This window comes from Poecilia reticulata, linkage group LG21 (assembly GCF_000633615.1).
Source record: "Poecilia reticulata strain Guanapo linkage group LG21, Guppy_female_1.0+MT, whole genome shotgun sequence".
In the NCBI taxonomy this organism is placed as follows: domain Eukaryota; kingdom Metazoa; phylum Chordata; class Actinopteri; order Cyprinodontiformes; family Poeciliidae; genus Poecilia; species Poecilia reticulata.
Window position 1 is genome coordinate 4,679,123 of NC_024351.1, and position 17,738 is coordinate 4,696,860.

General features: G+C 40.1%; 1 protein-coding gene across 15 annotated transcripts in view; it reads left to right on the forward strand.

Moving 5' to 3' along the window:
• The window catches only part of afdna (afadin, adherens junction formation factor a), a 113,355-nt gene that overhangs the window by 87,255 nt on the left and 8,362 nt on the right, over nucleotides 1–17,738 (forward strand). For 7 of the 15 annotated variants that reach the window (XR_532409.2, XM_008397227.2, XM_008397225.2 and 4 more), the window contains 12 exons: nucleotides 7–125; nucleotides 1,013–1,213; nucleotides 1,620–1,711; nucleotides 2,933–3,130; nucleotides 3,533–3,665; nucleotides 4,640–5,036; nucleotides 5,505–5,752; nucleotides 6,471–6,685; nucleotides 7,515–7,694; nucleotides 10,119–10,157; nucleotides 12,099–12,233; nucleotides 15,326–15,638. Coding sequence is in view for 14 of the 15 variants with exons in the window: in XM_008397227.2 (XP_008395449.1) it covers nucleotides 7–125; nucleotides 1,013–1,213; nucleotides 1,620–1,711; nucleotides 2,933–3,130; nucleotides 3,533–3,665; nucleotides 4,640–5,036; nucleotides 5,505–5,752; nucleotides 6,471–6,685; nucleotides 7,515–7,694; nucleotides 10,119–10,157; nucleotides 12,099–12,233; nucleotides 15,326–15,638 (2,270 nt within the window). In the remaining variant the exon portion in view is untranslated. The remainder of the gene's footprint in view (nucleotides 1–6; nucleotides 126–1,012; nucleotides 1,214–1,619; nucleotides 1,712–2,932; nucleotides 3,131–3,532; nucleotides 3,666–4,639; nucleotides 5,037–5,504; nucleotides 5,753–6,470; nucleotides 6,686–7,514; nucleotides 7,695–10,118; nucleotides 10,158–12,098; nucleotides 12,234–15,325; nucleotides 15,639–17,738) is intronic. The other 8 variants (XM_008397232.2, XM_008397239.2, XM_008397238.2 and 5 more) reach the window with 4 other exon arrangements.

Sequence of the window (17,738 nt, forward strand, 5' to 3'; positions counted from 1 at the left end):
GTTCAGGGCTGCAGAGCTGATGACGCGGACGGGCTCTGTGGTGACTCTGGAGGTGGCCAAGCAGGGAGCCATCTACCACGGCCTGGCGACGCTCCTCAACCAGCCCAGCCCCCTGATGCAGAGAGGTACCGTTATTCACTCCTCCTTCACTTCCGTTGCAGTTTTAATCGTTTCTGTCACAAAATAAGGAGAAATTAATCCAACACAGGGTTTAGGTTTTGAATGTAGTTCATTTTTTTGCTGAAAAAGTTTGAAAACGTACCTTAAAAATGCTTACATTTTACTGTGGGGAAAATATAAGAAGAATTAATATTTTTAAATCTTATTTTGTCAATTATTCATAAAAATCTATTTAAATGTTTACACCAACCAAAGAGACGGGCGGATGTCCACACAGGGTGTCTTTGTTGTGCAGCACAGTTGGGCCATGTGTGTCCATGAAAAGCCACACACACACACACACACACACACACACACACACACACACACACACACACGGTGTAGTGGAGGTTAAAGGGTTGTCTGGCTCTGAGTTGCTTTTTGTCTGCTGGAATTTGACCCGAGATTCATTAAGGAAATCATCATCTTTTCTCTCAACCACACAGCAAAATGAAACAGAGTGGTTGGTCTCAAAGATCTTCTATTCTACATTCAATTGTACTGAAAGTTCAAATATGAGTAATTCTCTCTTTTCCCAGCCGGACGTCACTTTGTGTTCTCCTGTAACACACAAAGGGAGACGCATCTTTAACCGTTCGGTTTTGCTGAGTCACTCTGGGGTCAAAGGTCAAACTCCAGTCCTTGAGGGCCGGTGTCTCTGACGTTTTCACCGTTTTATGCTTAAATCATTCCAGAGTTTCACCCCAAGTACTGATATGTAAAAACTTTATTTGTGTTCTGAATTTAAAATGTCTAAATTATTWTTTTTTTTTCAAGAAGAGTTTTTGAATGAATTGTTTTTTGGCTCCTGAATGTTTGTTTGTTCTGATCGTCGTCGTTTCCCGTCTCCCAGCGTCGGACCGCGGCCGCGATAAGAACGGGAAGATGCGTCCGAAGAGCGAGGGCTTCGAGCTCTACAACAACGCCGTGCAGAACGGCGATCCGGAGAGTCCGCAGCCCGGTTGGGACTCATACACAGAACCAAAGAAGATGAGCGGAGAGGACCGGCTTCTGAAGAACCGGGCCGACCACCGATCCAGCCCCAACGTAGCCAGTAAGTCCTGCTTTTAATTACTTTTATCACTTTTCATTTCTGTATTACACGGTTCATACAGGTGCTTCAAATCCCTTGAAAAGTTCTTGATTTCTGATATTCAAACTGCACAGTTTTGGAATAAAGATCAATCAAATGTTTGTTTACTTTGATTGAAAAGTGTAAAAAACCCTTTTCATTGTAATCCAGATATGTTCTGCAGGTTTGTAGGAYTGAAAACATTTTTAGGCTGGAACTGTGTTACAAACCTCTGCTGGTGTTTTTCTTCAGCTGCTCCACCCAGATACAGAAACAAACCAGCGGAATATTTTGGCAGCGAATGTTTTGGAAACGTTTGCATTTGGAAAAACAAACACTGAATGTGTGTGAAGGTTTGTTTTAACATCATTTTGTTTCCCTCCGTCAGATCAGGGCCAGAGTCCTGCAACCAAGTCGGTTTATCCTGGAGGACCAGGAACCAAGATCACCTCTGTTTCCACCGGGAACCTGTGTGCAGACGTAAGTGCAGAGACACCCCRCACCRCCAGGGGGAGCCCAAGAGCAAATARATGCATTTAATTTTTGAATTATTACACATAATAAACTACTTCTATATCATTTTTAATAGTCAGCACAATTGTAATAACTTGTAACTTTTTTACTGTAAATTYAATGTTTCTCTGTTTCTGCATATCAAAATGCAAATGTTTTTATTTTAGTTTGCATCTTCTGTAAGGGTAAAATGTACAATGGTGCAATATAAGCTCACTACAAAGTATGCTAGCTGCAAAAACACAATCTTTTTTGGTCTAGTTCTGCAAATATCTTAGTAACTTTGAAATAAGACAAATCTAGCTTACGAGTAACTTTTAAGCAAGACTTATTACAGTCAGTAATTCTTAAATATTGATTTATAAAAAGTACTTGTTTCATTTGTATATTTCATTATAACAAAACATTTTTGCCATGTTATAAGTGAAATAATCAGGCACTGGAACGGGATTGGATCTAGTACTTTTTCATCAATATTAAGGAATTTGTTAATTTTTTCTTAAGTACAAACTAGATCTAAAACACTTGATAAGATTTTGTGTTTTTGTATGTTACACACTTAGAGCAGCCTAGGAACGATGAAGCATCTGTCAGTATGGGGGGCTCACATTAAAATCTGCTTAGGGCCTCAAAAATGCTTCGAACAGCCCTGCAGCATTCAAACCTGTTGCAGCTTAATGAGGAATGTGGCACCAACGAGTAAAATTTCACACACGTTGGACAAAGATGTGGTTCCAGTCTCAACTTAGGGAYGTTTCCAGGATGTTTAGCTGAATTTTCTTATTTTGTAAGTTTTCTGGATGTTTAGCTGAATTTTGGGTTTTTTTTTGAAGGTTTTCTGGGTGTTTAGCTGAATTTTGTTGTTTTTGTAAGTTTTCTGTGTTTTAGCTGAATTTTGATGTTGTTTTTTTAAGTTTCCTGAGTGTTTAGCAGAATTTTGTTGGGGTTTTTTGTAAGTTTTCTGGGTGTTTAGCTGAATTTTGTTGGGGTTTTTTGTAAGTTTTCTGGCTGTTTAGCTGAATTTTGTTGGTTTTTTTTGTAAGTTTTCTGGGTGTTTAGCTGAATTTTGTAAGTTTTCTTGGTTTTTAGCTGAGTTGTTTTGTTTTTGTAAGTTTTCTGGGTTTTTAGCTGAATTTTGTTTTTTTTGTAAGTTTTTGGGTGTTTAGCTGTCCCTCTCTTTCCCCTCAGGACGAGCCATCCCCGCCCCGGCCGGAGGCCTACCCCATCCCCACCCAGACCTACCCCAGGGAGTACTTCACCATCCCGGCCTCCAAGAGCCAGGACCGAGTGGTGGGTCCGGGGCAGGGGCCCCCGCAGCACTGGCAGGGCATGGACGACAGAGAGCGCCTCCCTGTGGTCGACAACATCCACAACAACAGCATGCAGGTACGGCRCAGCTTTCCCGTTTCTCTGAAGCTTTTTTTGCTCCTCGTTTCTGTTTTTATGTTTTTTAAAAGTTAATAAAATTTTTCTGTGTCTGACATGAGTGAGGTTTCTGAAACTAAGGGCTGATCCAAGGTTCAAATAAAAACAAATCTTCTTCCATGAAGAGCAGAATTTATATACCAACAAAAGCTGGAAAATATTAATAAAAGATGGGAAAAAAGTTACTGGTTTTGTTCACCATTTGAAACTTCCATCCTTCAAAGTCCTGAATGACTGAATTGTCCATTAATTTACTGTCATTTTATTTTGTTGTCCTCCCATCTTTCCTCTCTAGATGTAAATGATTTTCTTGTTTTCTGATGTCTTTTAAAACATTTTTTTWATGTTTTTGTCTCTCTGCAGAGGATTAATCACTCCCAGGAGGATCTGTACCCTCCGGTGGGAATGATGAGGCCCGATGAGCGGATGCAGCCGCTCTACCCGCAGGACTACCAGCACCGGGATCTGGACTACCAGCACCGAGGTCCGCCAGGAGGTAGGAGAGCGAAACCTGAGCCAGRGAGACTCYTGATGGCACAAAAACAGCAAAAAATTCAGTAGAAATGTTTCRCTGCTCATTATCATTCACAAAACAATCACAGGATGAAATAACCTCAGATCTATAAAATCTGCTTATTTTACTGTTGAGTACATAAAGAAATATGTGAATATCGTAAAAAATGTTTACTTTATTTGTGATAGAAAATTTTGCTTCTCTGTAGATGGAGGACACTTTTAATTTAGTTCACCTTTATTTTATTTTTTTATATGAAATTAAAACTCAGATTGGGAGTTGGAAGTCGAGATTAAGTATCAAACTGCCCTTAATAAATCATTTTACTGCAGAAATCAATCAGGGCAGTTGGAAATATGTTACCTATAATAGTTATTGGGGTGCAGCTAATTATTATTTTAGTAATCAATTATTCAGACGATTAATCGTATAAAAACTTTACACCTTCTGCATATTTTTTATTTAACCACTTGATCCTATTTAAAAACAATATTTATTAGAAATACATAAAAATGCAAATAAACAATCCACTTCCTTTTTAAATTAAGAAAATATAAATTTTATTGTCTAAAATGAAATAACACTGCATTTTTTAGGGAAAAAATGATTATTTGTAGGAAAAAAATGCATTTGCATCTAAAATGCTTCCAACCATTATGTTTTAATATAATTATATAATTTGTTTTAGTTTTTGCTACATCACTGCTCTGGCTGTGTCGTTTTTCTGCAAATGGTCTTTATTTAAGTCAAGTTAATGATKAACTTTTTACTAAAATAGTTGACGATTASTCAATTCCCAGGTTAGTTGAGGATTGTGTCAATAATCGRTTAATCACAATTAACCCGATTAATCGTTCTCCATGTCTCACCACCTCTGATCTTAGTGACTTGTGGACATGAAGGTCAGTGAAGGTCCATCTAAACACTTTAAATMATGTTTTATTGTTTATCTCCAGGTGTGGGAGCCCCGCTGGACCACTGGACGCCGCAGCCGCAGGTTTCCTCTTCGCTGGAATCCTCGACGTCCAGCCAGGAGCAGCTCAACTTCTCTGCTTCCTCCACGTCTTCAAACAAGGGCCAGAACCAGAAGACCGGRCCGGGCCGGTGGAAGACGCCCAACACGCCTCACATYGTGCCGCCGCACTCGGTGCAGCCGCCGTCCCGCTCCGACCTGCCGCCGCCTCCTCCGCCGCCGCCTGCCGTCTACCCCGACCCCTACGACCCGCAGCCGGAGCTGCTGCCACCGCCCGCCACCATCAGCCCGGTGACGGCCCAGCAGGCCGCCGACCGCAAGAAACGGGAGGAGCAGCAGCGCTGGTATGAGAAGGAGAAAGCCCGGCTGGAGGAGGAAAGGTGGGTTTGGTTCACCTGGAAGAAGGAGTTCAGACCAGAGCTGGTCGAGTTGCTAGGAATCTAGAGCTGAAACGATTAATCGGGACGAATCGATTAACCAGAATAACTGTGATTAATCATGATTACATTTTATTTAAAGCGTTCACTAAAGTGATCCTGTTTTCTTATATAAAATTGACCTTTGCTGAGCACAAAGTGGAAAATKTTCRACTTTTCAAGTTCAGAAAATGTCTGTTTTTTTTGTATTTGCACTCCTTCATTTGAAAAGATGTAAAAAAGACAGCAATACGATAAAATAATTTAAATCGGTCTCTCCTGGCTGTTCATACGAATTAATAACATTTACATCTTTTAGCAGATGAGTGAGGAGTAATAATTAGTTTAGAAAATCGTGTTTTCTCCTGTTTAGCAGGTTGTTGGTGGTATTTTAATTATACCACCAACAAACAATTATTGTTTTTTTACCAGAGAGAGGAAGAGGAGGGAGCAGGAGAGGAAGCTGGGTCAGATCCGGGCCAACCCGGTCATGCCCGTCCAGCCCCATAACAACGGTGGAGCCATGCCGCCTCCTCACCACCAGCCGCCCATGGCCTCCATGGCGCCGCCCCAGCCTTACCACGCCCCCCAGCCGCAGCCGCCGCCGCCTTCCAGACCGGAGAAGCTGTCCAGCCTGCCGCGGTCGGCCGTGCCGCCGCCCGCCGCCGCCAACTCCGCCGGTAAAATGATCTCCTTATTTTAGGACGATAAAAATAAAATCAGCTTTTTTTTCCGCTTTAATATTTTTCTTTCTTTCTTTGTTTTTTCTGAAAAATTAATTACAAATGACAGAAAATATTTTCAAGAAGTCTTTTTTTTATATATATAATCCCTCCTATGAGATTTAAGGCCAGCATATGAGAAATTATTATTATTATAAAGTCATAATATCAGCACAAAAAAGACACATTTTTACCACAACAATGTAGAGAAGAGATTTAGGCCCGCCAGCATTTTTTAAAATTAATTCCTGATTATTTTTCTCAGTGTAACAAACATTTTGTTTAGATGAGTCGCCAAAATCATACACCTCTAATATGTTGGCCAGTGTTTTATTGAAAGCAACTCTAAACAGACTCAGTGTTTCAGCTGTTTCGCAGTTTTCTGGAAGTTTGTTTATGACCATATTCTTGTTCTTATCAAAAATCAAAGTTGTAGTTTGGCCCTAATATTTTGCTGTAGAGTTGATTTAAATTCAAAGTCCAAATTAATAGAAGCTGTAAAACAAGATGGCGGCGGGTGGAGCTGAAGGAGCCCATTTGTGAAAAATGTAATCTTTTAAAAACCCTAACTTGTTTTCTGAATTGATTCCTATTGTTAAAGGGAAAAGTCCCACGTTTGGCCACAAGTTTTCAGATTGGTATCTGTAAAGCGAATCACTTTGTTGGACGTTTTCAGCCATGGACACGGTGATCAGGGAGCTGCTTCCTCAGCAGCAGCCGCGGACCATCGAGCGGCGCGACCTGCAGTACATCACCATCAGCAAGGAGGAGCTGTCCACCAGCGACAGCCTGTCTCCGGATCCCTGGAAGAGAGACGCCCGCGAGAAGGCCGAGAAGCAGCAGCAGCTCCACATTGTGGATCTGCTGGACAAGGAAATCCAGGAGCTGCAGGTAAAAATATGTGATTTTTGATTATTATTGTTAATCACCAACTAACTCTCTGTTAGCCTACAGTGTTTTAAAAAGCATGCAGGAGGATTATTGGGCAACAGTTACTGTGTTTAGCCAAATCAAAAAATTATATTTTCCTGTCTGACTTGTTGGGTTTTATCCATCGAAGTGATTTTAATAGATGAAAATAAACAAGCAACTCAAAATATTACAATAAACATTTTTKACATTAATAAAAATAATGATTCAGAGACCAAAGATGCATCAATTATTATGTCTTTTACTTAAAAAGTCTTAAATTTATGTTTAAGTCACATTCCACGGGCACTACACCGTTACCTAGCATCCCCAGCAAAGCCCTGCCTGTTACCTAGCAACCTAAGCTCAGTTCCAGCACATTTGGTCAGCTGGTTTTACCCACTGTACAATGGCTGCTGGAAAAGACGAGTGTTTTGCTGTTGACTTGCCATCCAGAAACCACTTACTGCATTCCTGTTGGTTGCGCAGGAGGCTCCACTTCTGCTTTTCGAAGATGTACAGTTGTGTAACTCCACATTTGTTTGCAGCCATTTTCACGTGTGAGAGTAAGTGTTTGGTTTTGGGGGCGTGGCCAGCAGCGTCTTATTTGGATTTAAAGAGCAGAAGAAAATCTGATTATCCAAGAAGGATTTTGTGCAAAGAAATGTAATGAACATGTTTTGTTTAGACCATAAACTTGTCATAATCTGTTCAATAAAACCTTAAAATTCATTAAGCATTCCAGTTTATCCAGCTTGGAGTTTTCTCCCCACTTCAAAGGTCCTCGTTTCAAATTCTTGCCGTTTCTCAGGCGAAACCGGAGCGAACGGCGGAAGAAAGCGACCGGCTCCGGAAGCTGATGCTGGAGTGGCAGTTCCAGAAGCGGCTGCAGGAGTCCAAACAGAGCGACGAAGACGAGGAGGAGGAGGACGATGAGGACATGGACGCCATGCTGATCATGCAGAGGCTGGAGGCCGAGAAGAGAGCCAGGGTAAGGACGGACGCAGGAACAGTCAGTCGGACGCCATGTTTTAAAATGGCGGAAAGCAGGATTTTTGTCTTGGAGGAAGAGGTCCCACTCTGTCATGTGCGCAGGCTTTCTGGCAGTATTAAACCTGACTTCTGTTTTTTTCAAGCCGCCTTACCCATCAGCTCAGAGTCCGGAAACAAATCCGCAGCTCCGCGCTCGAGGAAGGGCGAGTCGCGGGAAAATTAGGCTGATGGGGAGAAAAACAGAACCGCCTTTTCAGTCGCTTAGAGGAGGAAACCGGTTCCTCCGCCGTGAATGTCGCGCAGTGTGCATCTGCAACATGCTTCTGTCATCGCTTCGCCATGCTGCACTGCTTAAATCTGATTGGCTGGAAGGGTGGATGGCCGGGTATGGGCAGGAAGGAGGGCAACGGTTCTGCTAGTCGGCTTCCTGGCACCCAACAGCTGCAGGGATCTGATGGAGAAAGTTTGATCCAGTTTAAACCAAATTAACCTGAAAGTTAAAAGATTGAAATGCAGGAACCGTGTGTGGAAAGATGATCTTTATCTCTCTCGCCTTATTTGGATTAATTTCTCTCTACATTCTTCTGTTCAGTTCTCAGTTGTGGATATTATTTAAGAAGGTTGAAATCTGGACTTTGACTGGGCCATTTACAGCCATTTCTGTTGTTGATGTGTTTTTGGGGATTATTGTGCTTTCGATTAACCAGTTTTGGGTTCAGGGTTGACTTGTTTTTTTTTTTAGTGTTTAACTTTCAGACAGTTGTTATGGTGCGTAACCATGGCAACAAGGTATTTATACACATCTGTAAAGCAAACGACACCTGAACTATGACCCCAAATCCCAGAAAAGTCAAACAATCTTCTACATTGATTACATCCCCTACTTTAGCATCTATTTTTTCTTTATTTTTTCCTCCTATTTTAGTTTTATAATTTTTTATTTATATATTTATTTTGTTTCTGCCTGGCTTTCTAACCAAACGGCCTGACAGAAACTTAAAAAAGACGTGGCAACAGCAAATGAGGTGGATTAGCGTTGCTTGATGTCATCCAGGACATTTTACTTTTAAACATCGTCCCTGAAGCCTGGACATTGAGCTGTTGGCATGTTGTTACAGTCGTAATACAGTCTTCAGTCAGAGGCCTCTTCAGATTTGTTGCAGCACTGACTGCTGCAGGAGATCTACTCTGACTCTTTGAGTTACAGTAACATTTAATTTCCCTTTGGGCTAATTAAAACGGTTTTGAATTGTATTTGAAGATGGATTACCTCACATACTGGTGGTTGACTCACTTCAGCCCACATCACCATACCTCCAACGCCGTGTTTGACTGTTCAGCAATTAGAAATTGGTCCAGATTTTGTTTGGTTAATTCAGTTGCAAAACACCAATTTTTGGGGAAAAATGACCTAAAAACAAGCTAACTTATTGAGCTGTCGATAAATTCAAACTTTTACGGAGGCGATCAAACTTATTGATGGTTAATCAATGCCTCGGATCAGCTGCTTCAGTGAGATTCAGAAATATTTGTTTTTCCACACACTGTTTATGCATACTGTAAAATCATCTTGTAAAATCCTGAAATGGTTCAAACTTACTATGAATGTTGCTTTTTTTATTCGTTTATTTCTCTTTTATAAACCTTCGCTGTGTTGCAGTATTTAGAGTACAAGTCAAATGTCCTCTATAGAAAATGGTGAAAGGAAATAGTATTCATTTAAGAATGTTTTTTTTAAAGTTTGACTTGCATTATTGAGTTTTTTTTTTTTGTAAAAATTGACTTTTTGTGCAAATAGAAGATGCACAAGAGGAAGCAAAATCTAAACTTGATATATTTTTATACAGTTAAAGAAAAATTCTTAAATGCCTTTTGATCTTCAACTAAAGAACTAGATAAATAGATATTTAAACCCCAAAAAATGTTTTTTAAATAGATTTCTGAAGCACGTCTAAATAATGCAGCTACTTCAAAGCCGTGACGCCAAATTGTGTCAGAATGTGAAGAAAAACCAAAATCATGAAAATTATTTCCATCCCAAATCAATAATTTATACAATTTGTATTGTTTAACCTTTAATTAGCCAGGTGAGTAATTGTCAGGGAGAAATGAGATTAATGTTTTTGATTTTTATAATATAAAAGAAATCTAGAGTCTCTAAATAGGAATATAATTATGTTTAGGTGTAATTAACATCTGTCCAGTTCACGGCCACTAATAAGTAATGTTTTCACTTTACTGTATGTCCTCCCCTTCCTTCTGCTTACATATTTTGCTCCTCCGTTTCCACCTCCTCTCCTCCTTTTTTATTAAATTTATAAAATCTCCTCCACGTTTTTCTCAGTATTTTCCCTCCTCCCTCCTTTTCTTTCTTTCTGTCGGCCCTCCCTCTCTTACTCTTGGTTCTCTTCTTCTTCTGCAGCAGCAGACTGCTGTCCCAGCTATCTCTGTTCTAGACTTGGTATGTTCTTCCTGTTAACGGCGCGTTTCCTGTCCCTGCCCTCGCATCACTCCTTGTTTTCTGTCTCGGCTGCCCACCTGCCCTCGTTTCCTTTCTGTCTCCCCTCACATATTTTAATGTCCACAGCTGCTGTTTCATTGGGGTTAGCTTGAGTGTTTGGGGTGCTGAAGAGCAGCCGGTTCTGGGATGTTTGATGTCGAAGCGCTTTGTCTCTTTGTCCACTCAAAACATCAAAAATTAGGGAAAAATCGGGGGAAGTTTGGGGTTTAAAAAAGGCCTAGAAGCTGCTGGTGATGTTTGTTTTGAGTGAATACGGAGGGAGAAGCTGCATGGCTGGATTCATCCGGTGGAGACCCGTGCATGAGGATCATGTCGTTGTGCCGTCCCTGAATCCATCTCTTCATCTTTCTGTTCATCCACCTGTTTGTGCACGACTGGCTGAGCGTTTTCTCTAAGGGTCTGTTCAACCGCAGCGTCAAATTTAACGAATTCATGTTTTACTAACAGAAACCTGCAGGGGGCTGAGAGAGACGTCTGCCTGGACGCTCATATTTCACCACACAACAGCAAAAATGACCAGGATTAATGCAGAGAATAGTGAAAGTTATTAATTTTAAACTATTAAAAAAAAGGTTTCATTTCTTTTTTTATATTTTAATTTAGTTTTATGGTGAGTTAATAGAATTTTCACATTTTTTCCATTTATATTTTTCTCCTTTTTTGCATTTTTGCAAAGTTTCTTTAATAAAATGTAATTCATAATATATAGAAGCAATAACACAAATTTATGCCATTTTTAATTTTATATTTAATAAACATTAAAAATATAACAGAATTTAAAAAACGCAAATTATAAATAAAGCTTAAATGTATTTTTTAATACATTTTATTTAATGTTTATTTTGTAGATTACACATTTGATGCATTTTTAATAAATAAAATTAAATCGAAATGTAAGAAACGTTACAACAAATGTTGTATTTTGCTTAAAAATAGAGAACTGAAGCAAATTCTGGATAAAGTTTAATTTGAGTTTTTATACGGTTTTATGTTTACGTTTTTTCACATTTTTTATATTTTTTATTTCCTTTTTATTGTTTGAATACACTTGTTGCATTTTTGCCATTTTTAAGAAAATTCAAGTCATACTAAATAGAAATGTAATAAAAATCTATATAAATGTTTTAAAAAGCTTAAAAATGAAGATAATTAAAATTTTAAAGAATATAATTCTTAACACAAATACTTAACCCCAAACCTGTGAGTTAAAACTCCCTTCAGATCTTCAGATTTCTCAAAGTGTTTTTCTGACGATTAAAATAAAATTTGTCCAGTAAATTTGTTTGCAGCAGGTACAGCTTGGTGGGCGGGGCTTACAGCTGACCAATCAGAGCAAGCTATTTTGCAGGCTGTTCAAGATGTGCAAAAACCTGCAGATTTTTCAAATTGATGTTAGTTCACTAAACGTTTCTTTGTTCACTTTATTGTCTTTTCTTTTCCACGTGATGCAGAAAGGTTTCCTCTATTTATAGTTTGGTTGAACTGACCCTTTAACCGCCATCCAGCCAAAAGAAACGGGTCTGTTTGTCATGTTTTTACTGGTTTAAATGCATTTCTGCAGCTCTCTGAGATAAATGTTGCATATCGGAGTCCTGAAGGTTGGAGCTTTACTGCTGCTGCTTTGTTTTGGTTGCTGCTGCTGCTGCATGTTGGTGTCTGCATGGTCGGACGTGTGCGTTTCTGTGTTTTTGCTGTGCTGGAGCAGCAGATTGAGACATTGTGCAACATGCTACTTCACGTTAGCGTCCAGAAAGTCGAGATTAGATAATCTCAGATTGCTTGATTGGAAGTCGGTGGTTGTTGCTGTTCTAATTATTTCCCTGTCTGCATGTTTGCCTTATGGCGTGGTCTGTGTGTGTGTGTCTGTGTGTGAAAAACCAGTTGCAGGACGAGGAGCGGCGGCGCAAGCAGCAGCTGGAGGAGATTCGGAAGAGGGAGGCGGAGGAGCGGGTGAAGCAGGAGGAAGAGAGGAGGTGGAGGGAGGAGGAGAGAGTCAAGAGAGAGGCGGAGGAAAAGGTCGGTTCGTCTGTCTGAGAAAATGTTCGTTTAAAGATGGCGGACGTTTAAAACTTTAAGATTTTTCTCTGAAATTCCTGGGATTAGACCAATGTGGTGTTGTTAATGTAAATCCTGTTTCTGAGAAGGTATTTAATCTAAACTGCTCTGAGAACTCGGCAGAAAGCAGCTGAAACACGAGTCACTAACATTTATGACGTTTCCAAGATGTGATCTTTTTAAATTGCTAATTTGAGTTTGATTAAATTAAATCAGTTTTATATAAAAGCAGGAAAACTAAGTAGCTTTAAAATGTATTAGCAGCAAACCACATTTCACCAGTATTACATTCTTTCACAAAGTTTATGCTGACATAAGAATCCAGAATCTGCTTGTTTATGCTCTATTTTGATATGACTTAACTTTATCTGCTCAATGATAGTCATTTTTATTACATTTGTATGTCAAAAAGTACATTTCCAAAATCTTTAGCTATTCATGTATTTTAAATGGGAAATGGAGATCGGTTTTGTTCTTTTTAAATGGTAAAATGGCTTGCCATATGCCGCTCAATGGCTTGCCATACGCCGCTCATACTGGACAGCTGATTGTGACAACACTGGAGCTGCTGACGCTCAGTTTGTTTAAATCTTTATTATATTTATGATAAACTGGGTAGGATTTAAAGGCATTGGTCTAATTCTCGGAGTTTCAAGCATCCTCAAATTATGCACACTTATTATTTAAATACTTGAAATAAATGATTATTTTCAGAAATATTTTAGGTTTTTTTCCTTATTCTGTTCAATATTTTTAAGTGTGTTTTTTTTTTTTTACATAAATTAGTTTGTTGTTTTTTTGCATAAAGTGGGCATCAATCATATAATCAGCCTTTTTTCTTTTAAGTTGATGAGATATTTTTGTTTTTGAATAACCAGCGGTTTGGTTTCATGCCATCAAGCACATTTGTGCCGCTTGTTGTAACAAATGTCGTCCATGTTTTGTTGTTTCACCGTGATGAGACCGCTGGTTATTTAAAAGCATCATTTTCTGGTAGAAATCTCATTAATTTAGTATTTTTTTAATGCTGTTTATTAAATGTAATGTTGTCCCGTTGCATGCTGTCACCCTGAGCATTCCCACCCTCTGTGACGTTTTGCTGTGTCATGTTTTGTGCTCCCACCCACCAGAAAGCATGAGTTTCCCCATCATGTTGTTGTCAGGAAGGTGCAGTTGTTTCAGTTTTCTCAGGGGGAGAGCAGAGTTTTTAATTTTGTTAGTATTTTTTTTTATTTATTTCCATTCCATCCAGCATCCAAACGTGTGTTTAGGGAATGCAGCCCACTCTCCACCCAAACATTTCCCCCAAACCATTCACCCCACACACATTAGAGAAGCTAATATCGCCTCTCTCATCCGTGCCGAACATATTCATAAACCCGGAGCCCACACAGCCGCTAATCCCTCCCAGGTTCTTCAGGCCGAACTGTCGAGGCAGATCGGATCCGACCGTCGCCACATGAGACGGAAGATAATCTCACGTCAGACCCGGAGCAGACCCTGAAATCCAAATCTCTCCCCCACCAGCGTAGCTTCGTCCTCTGAAGTCGAGATGCTAGGAGTCAGGGTGGCCTGGAAGCTGGAAGAAAAACCCACAAAACCTCACAATGTAAACTGAGATCCGCTACATATAGCCTGATCGAACAAAGCAGAGAGGGAGGGAACGACCCGGTGGGTCTGGTAGGAGTTGGATCAGAACCTTTTATCCAAACATTTTGATCAAGTTTCAGGTCGTTTCTTAGATGTAATTGATGGTCAGGGTCGACTGTAGGTCCAACTCGGGGGCCTCATTGGGGAAATGTTCCTCACATTTACTCACTTTAAAGAGCTGAAACGAAAAATAAACTCAGGAAATCATCCAATAAATTACATAAATATGTATATATTTCATATGTGTATATATATTTGAAAATAAATCAGTTTCTTGACAAAGTTAGAGCCACATTCTGTCCAGTCAGTTTCAGTTGATTAGATCCTGTTTGTTTTCAGATCTATTAGGAATCTGAAACCAGTTTTTCTTTTAAACGATAAACCTTAAAAAAAATCAAGACTTTTACTTAGAAGCTGCCAATATTCCCAGAAGCCCTAGCATTAGCATATTGCTATCAGTAGCAAACCTGCAGTTACATATTTTTCATCAATATGCTATAATTAGCATGTTGATTACCTTCAAAGCTACAGTGAGGTGAAATGTCAACGTTTGCTTATCTGCTAGCATTAGCTAGGATGCTTCCAAAAACGTGTTGGTAAACGACAACTAGCATTAGCTGCTAGTCTAACTTTAACTGAAATGCTAAAATTACCCACACTGCAAAAACACAAAATCCTACAAAGTATTTTTGTAGTTTATAGTGCAAACATGTTAGTACTCTTGAAATAAGACAAATGTAACTTAAAAATAACTTTCTTAGCAAGAAATAGGCGTTTGTTTTAAGTAAATAATTCCTTAGTATTGATGAGAAAGCACTTGTTCAATTGGTAAATTAACTTTAAATTAACTTTTTCATCAATGTTAAGGAATTATTTACTTAAAACAAACGGCTATTACTTACTTAAAAACTGCTCTTAAGTTTCTTATTTCAAGTCTGCGAAGATATTTGCACTAGAAACTAGACCAGAAATATTTCGAAAGATTTTGTTCTTGCAGTGCAAATATCCTTAAAAAAATACAACAGCCACAAATTCACCCCAGAGATTTCAGTTTTTGCTTTTTACCTCCAACAATACTTTATATTCAGTGTTTTGTCTTGAATTTCATTCAACGTGGCATTAAAAAGTCTTAAATTTGACTAGCTAAAACTTTGGTGACAAACTCAGTTTATTATTTTTTAAAAAACGTCCCAGCTGAGGCCGTCGATGTTGGACCGTCGGTTGTGTGGCGTTTCCAGACGTAAGTCAGGTTAGGGTTAGTTTGTCAAAGCGAGTCACAGAGAGGTGGGTGGTTGCTTGTTGAATAGCTTCTAGCTGTGTTTCTAGCTAATTAGCGTGTTAGCATCCAGTGTTGGTGGCAGCCAATCAGAGCGGAGCTTACTAACAGGTTATCCCTCCCCCAGAGGAGACAGGAGGAGGAGTACTACGCCCGTCTGGAGGCCGAGCGGCGGCGGCAGCACGAGGAGGCAGAGAGAAAGCTGCTGACGCCCGATGAGCCGGCCGGTCTGTATCGGCCCCCGCTGCCTCGGGATTACAACCCCCCCGCCCCCCACCACCCTACTAACACCCCCCCGCCCCCACCACAGAGAAACACCTCCTACCTCAAAACACAGGTCATCTCGCCCGACACGCTCTACACAGCCAAATTCGTCTCGTACGCGGGCGACGACGAAGACGAGGAGGAAGCCTACTCGGCAGGGAGCGGCGGCCAATCAGGTCAGGCCAAGCTGTCGGCGACCAGGAAGTCGTACGGCGACCTCCCGGCCTCCGCCTTGCCCTCTCAGAGCCGGCCTCAGCCGCCGCCCACTGCGCGCAAGCCCCGCCCTCTTTCTGATGGCATCTTCCTGTCTGGCTCGTTCCAACCGCCAGCCAACAACTCCAACAGTACAGGCCCTCCCCTTCCTGCCAAACCCAGCTCCGCCCCCCCACCAGGAAGCTATAAAGGTAGAGCCGGAACGAGGAGCGAGGAGCCAGGCGCCTCTAAACTCCCACACCTCCCTCCATCCACTCATCTGTCATTTCCTACCCTTCAGGGTTTTCAGCTCTTAGATTTTCCCTCTTTTACCTGTTTGTCTAGATTTTGTCCACCGTTTCATCGTTCACTTTAATTTACTTTTGTTTGTGGGAATCCCTTCGTCTCTCCTTAAGCCAATCAGATTGTTTGTTTTGTGTTTGAACTAGGGCTGAATCGATTAATCGACTTAATTGTGATTAATCGATTACTGAAATCAACTAATTTAGTAATCGATTAATCATTAATTAGAGAATACAGACTGAAAAAAGACCAATTGCAGGGAGATCGTCGTACTCAGAGGAGCAATCAGCCAAAATTGTACAAAAAACGTATTAGGGCTGAAACGATTAATCGTGATTAATCAATCACTGAAATAATCGTCAAGCGATTAATTGGAGAATACATTCAATAAAGGACAATTGCTAAAAAATTATCTTTCTCAGAAGAGTAATTAAGTCAAAATTGTACAAAAAACATATTAGGGCTGAAATGACTAATCGTGAAGCGATTACTGAAATGAAGCAGTAAATAACCCAAAACATGCCAAAAATGTATCTATTTTGCATTTAAGATTAAAAAAAAAAAACGTCTATCTGTAGTTTTAGCTTCAGGTTCTATAAAAAGCCTGTTTTGCTGTCCAGTTATTGATCGCTAATCTGAAAGATAATCATAGACATTTAGTAAAGGAATTCTGTATCGTTGCGTTTTAGGCATCAACATTTTTATGCATTTCTAAAATTGTATGAAATAACCTCAAGTAGTTAAATAAAAAATCTGCAGGATGGTCCAGTTTTTAAAATTCGATTAATCGTCAAAATAATCGATCAGAAAACCGGTTATTAAAATAATCGTTACCTGCAGCCCCAGTTTGAACACTAACCTTCCTTCTCGGTAATTTTTCTCCCTCTCCTCTCCTCATCTTCCTCCGATCGCCCCCCCCCTTCTTCAAACAGAAAAAAAAAGCAATCGATAATCACGCCACCTGGTTTTGTACAGACGATTGAGGCCAATCATAGTACTGTTGGTGTTGTCGCTCGCCGCCTCCTTTCTGTCTGGTTGGTTGCTTCTTGGGAACAGGGATGGAGCAGTCGCCTCCACTTCCTGCCCCTAGGCTCTGCTTAGCGATGTTTGCTTTAAAGGGAAGGAGGAGATTTGGCTTTTCACACCCATCTCTAACTCAGTAAATGAAATGACTTCATATAAACGCAGCAGCAGCAGCGAAAACTTGCCTTTGTCTGAGATTGTTTAGCATTTCAACTTGACGAGTGTTTAACAAAATGGCTGCTGTTTTGGTTTATTCAATACATTTTTCCCATGTTATAAGTTCAAATGTCTCTGTAGCTATAACTAGTACTTTTTCATCAATATTCAGGAATTATTGATTTGAAACAAACTCTTATCTTGCTGAAAAGTTACTTGAGTTCATTTTTTCTTGTTTCAGTTGTACTTGGAGAGTTTGCAGATAAAAATCCTCGGTCAGATTTAGTTTTTTCAGATTACTTCACAACGTCAGAAAAACCAAACTATTTAATTCTCTTTTTTTTGTTGTATATTTGGATCTACCATATCATGTCGCAGTTTTAAATGCGACCCTTAAATTTCAGAAAGTGTTGATCTGAAGGAAAAAACCCTCGACACGCTCAGACAAACGCAGAATTAAACGCATCTGAATCCATTCCTGAGGTCCTGATTCGGTTCCTGCCTGCACCTCGATCCTCCTCATCACACACCTGAGACCTCAGACACACTTTCATGTTGCACTCATTGAGCAAAATCATCTCACTAATGCCCCCCCCACCCCT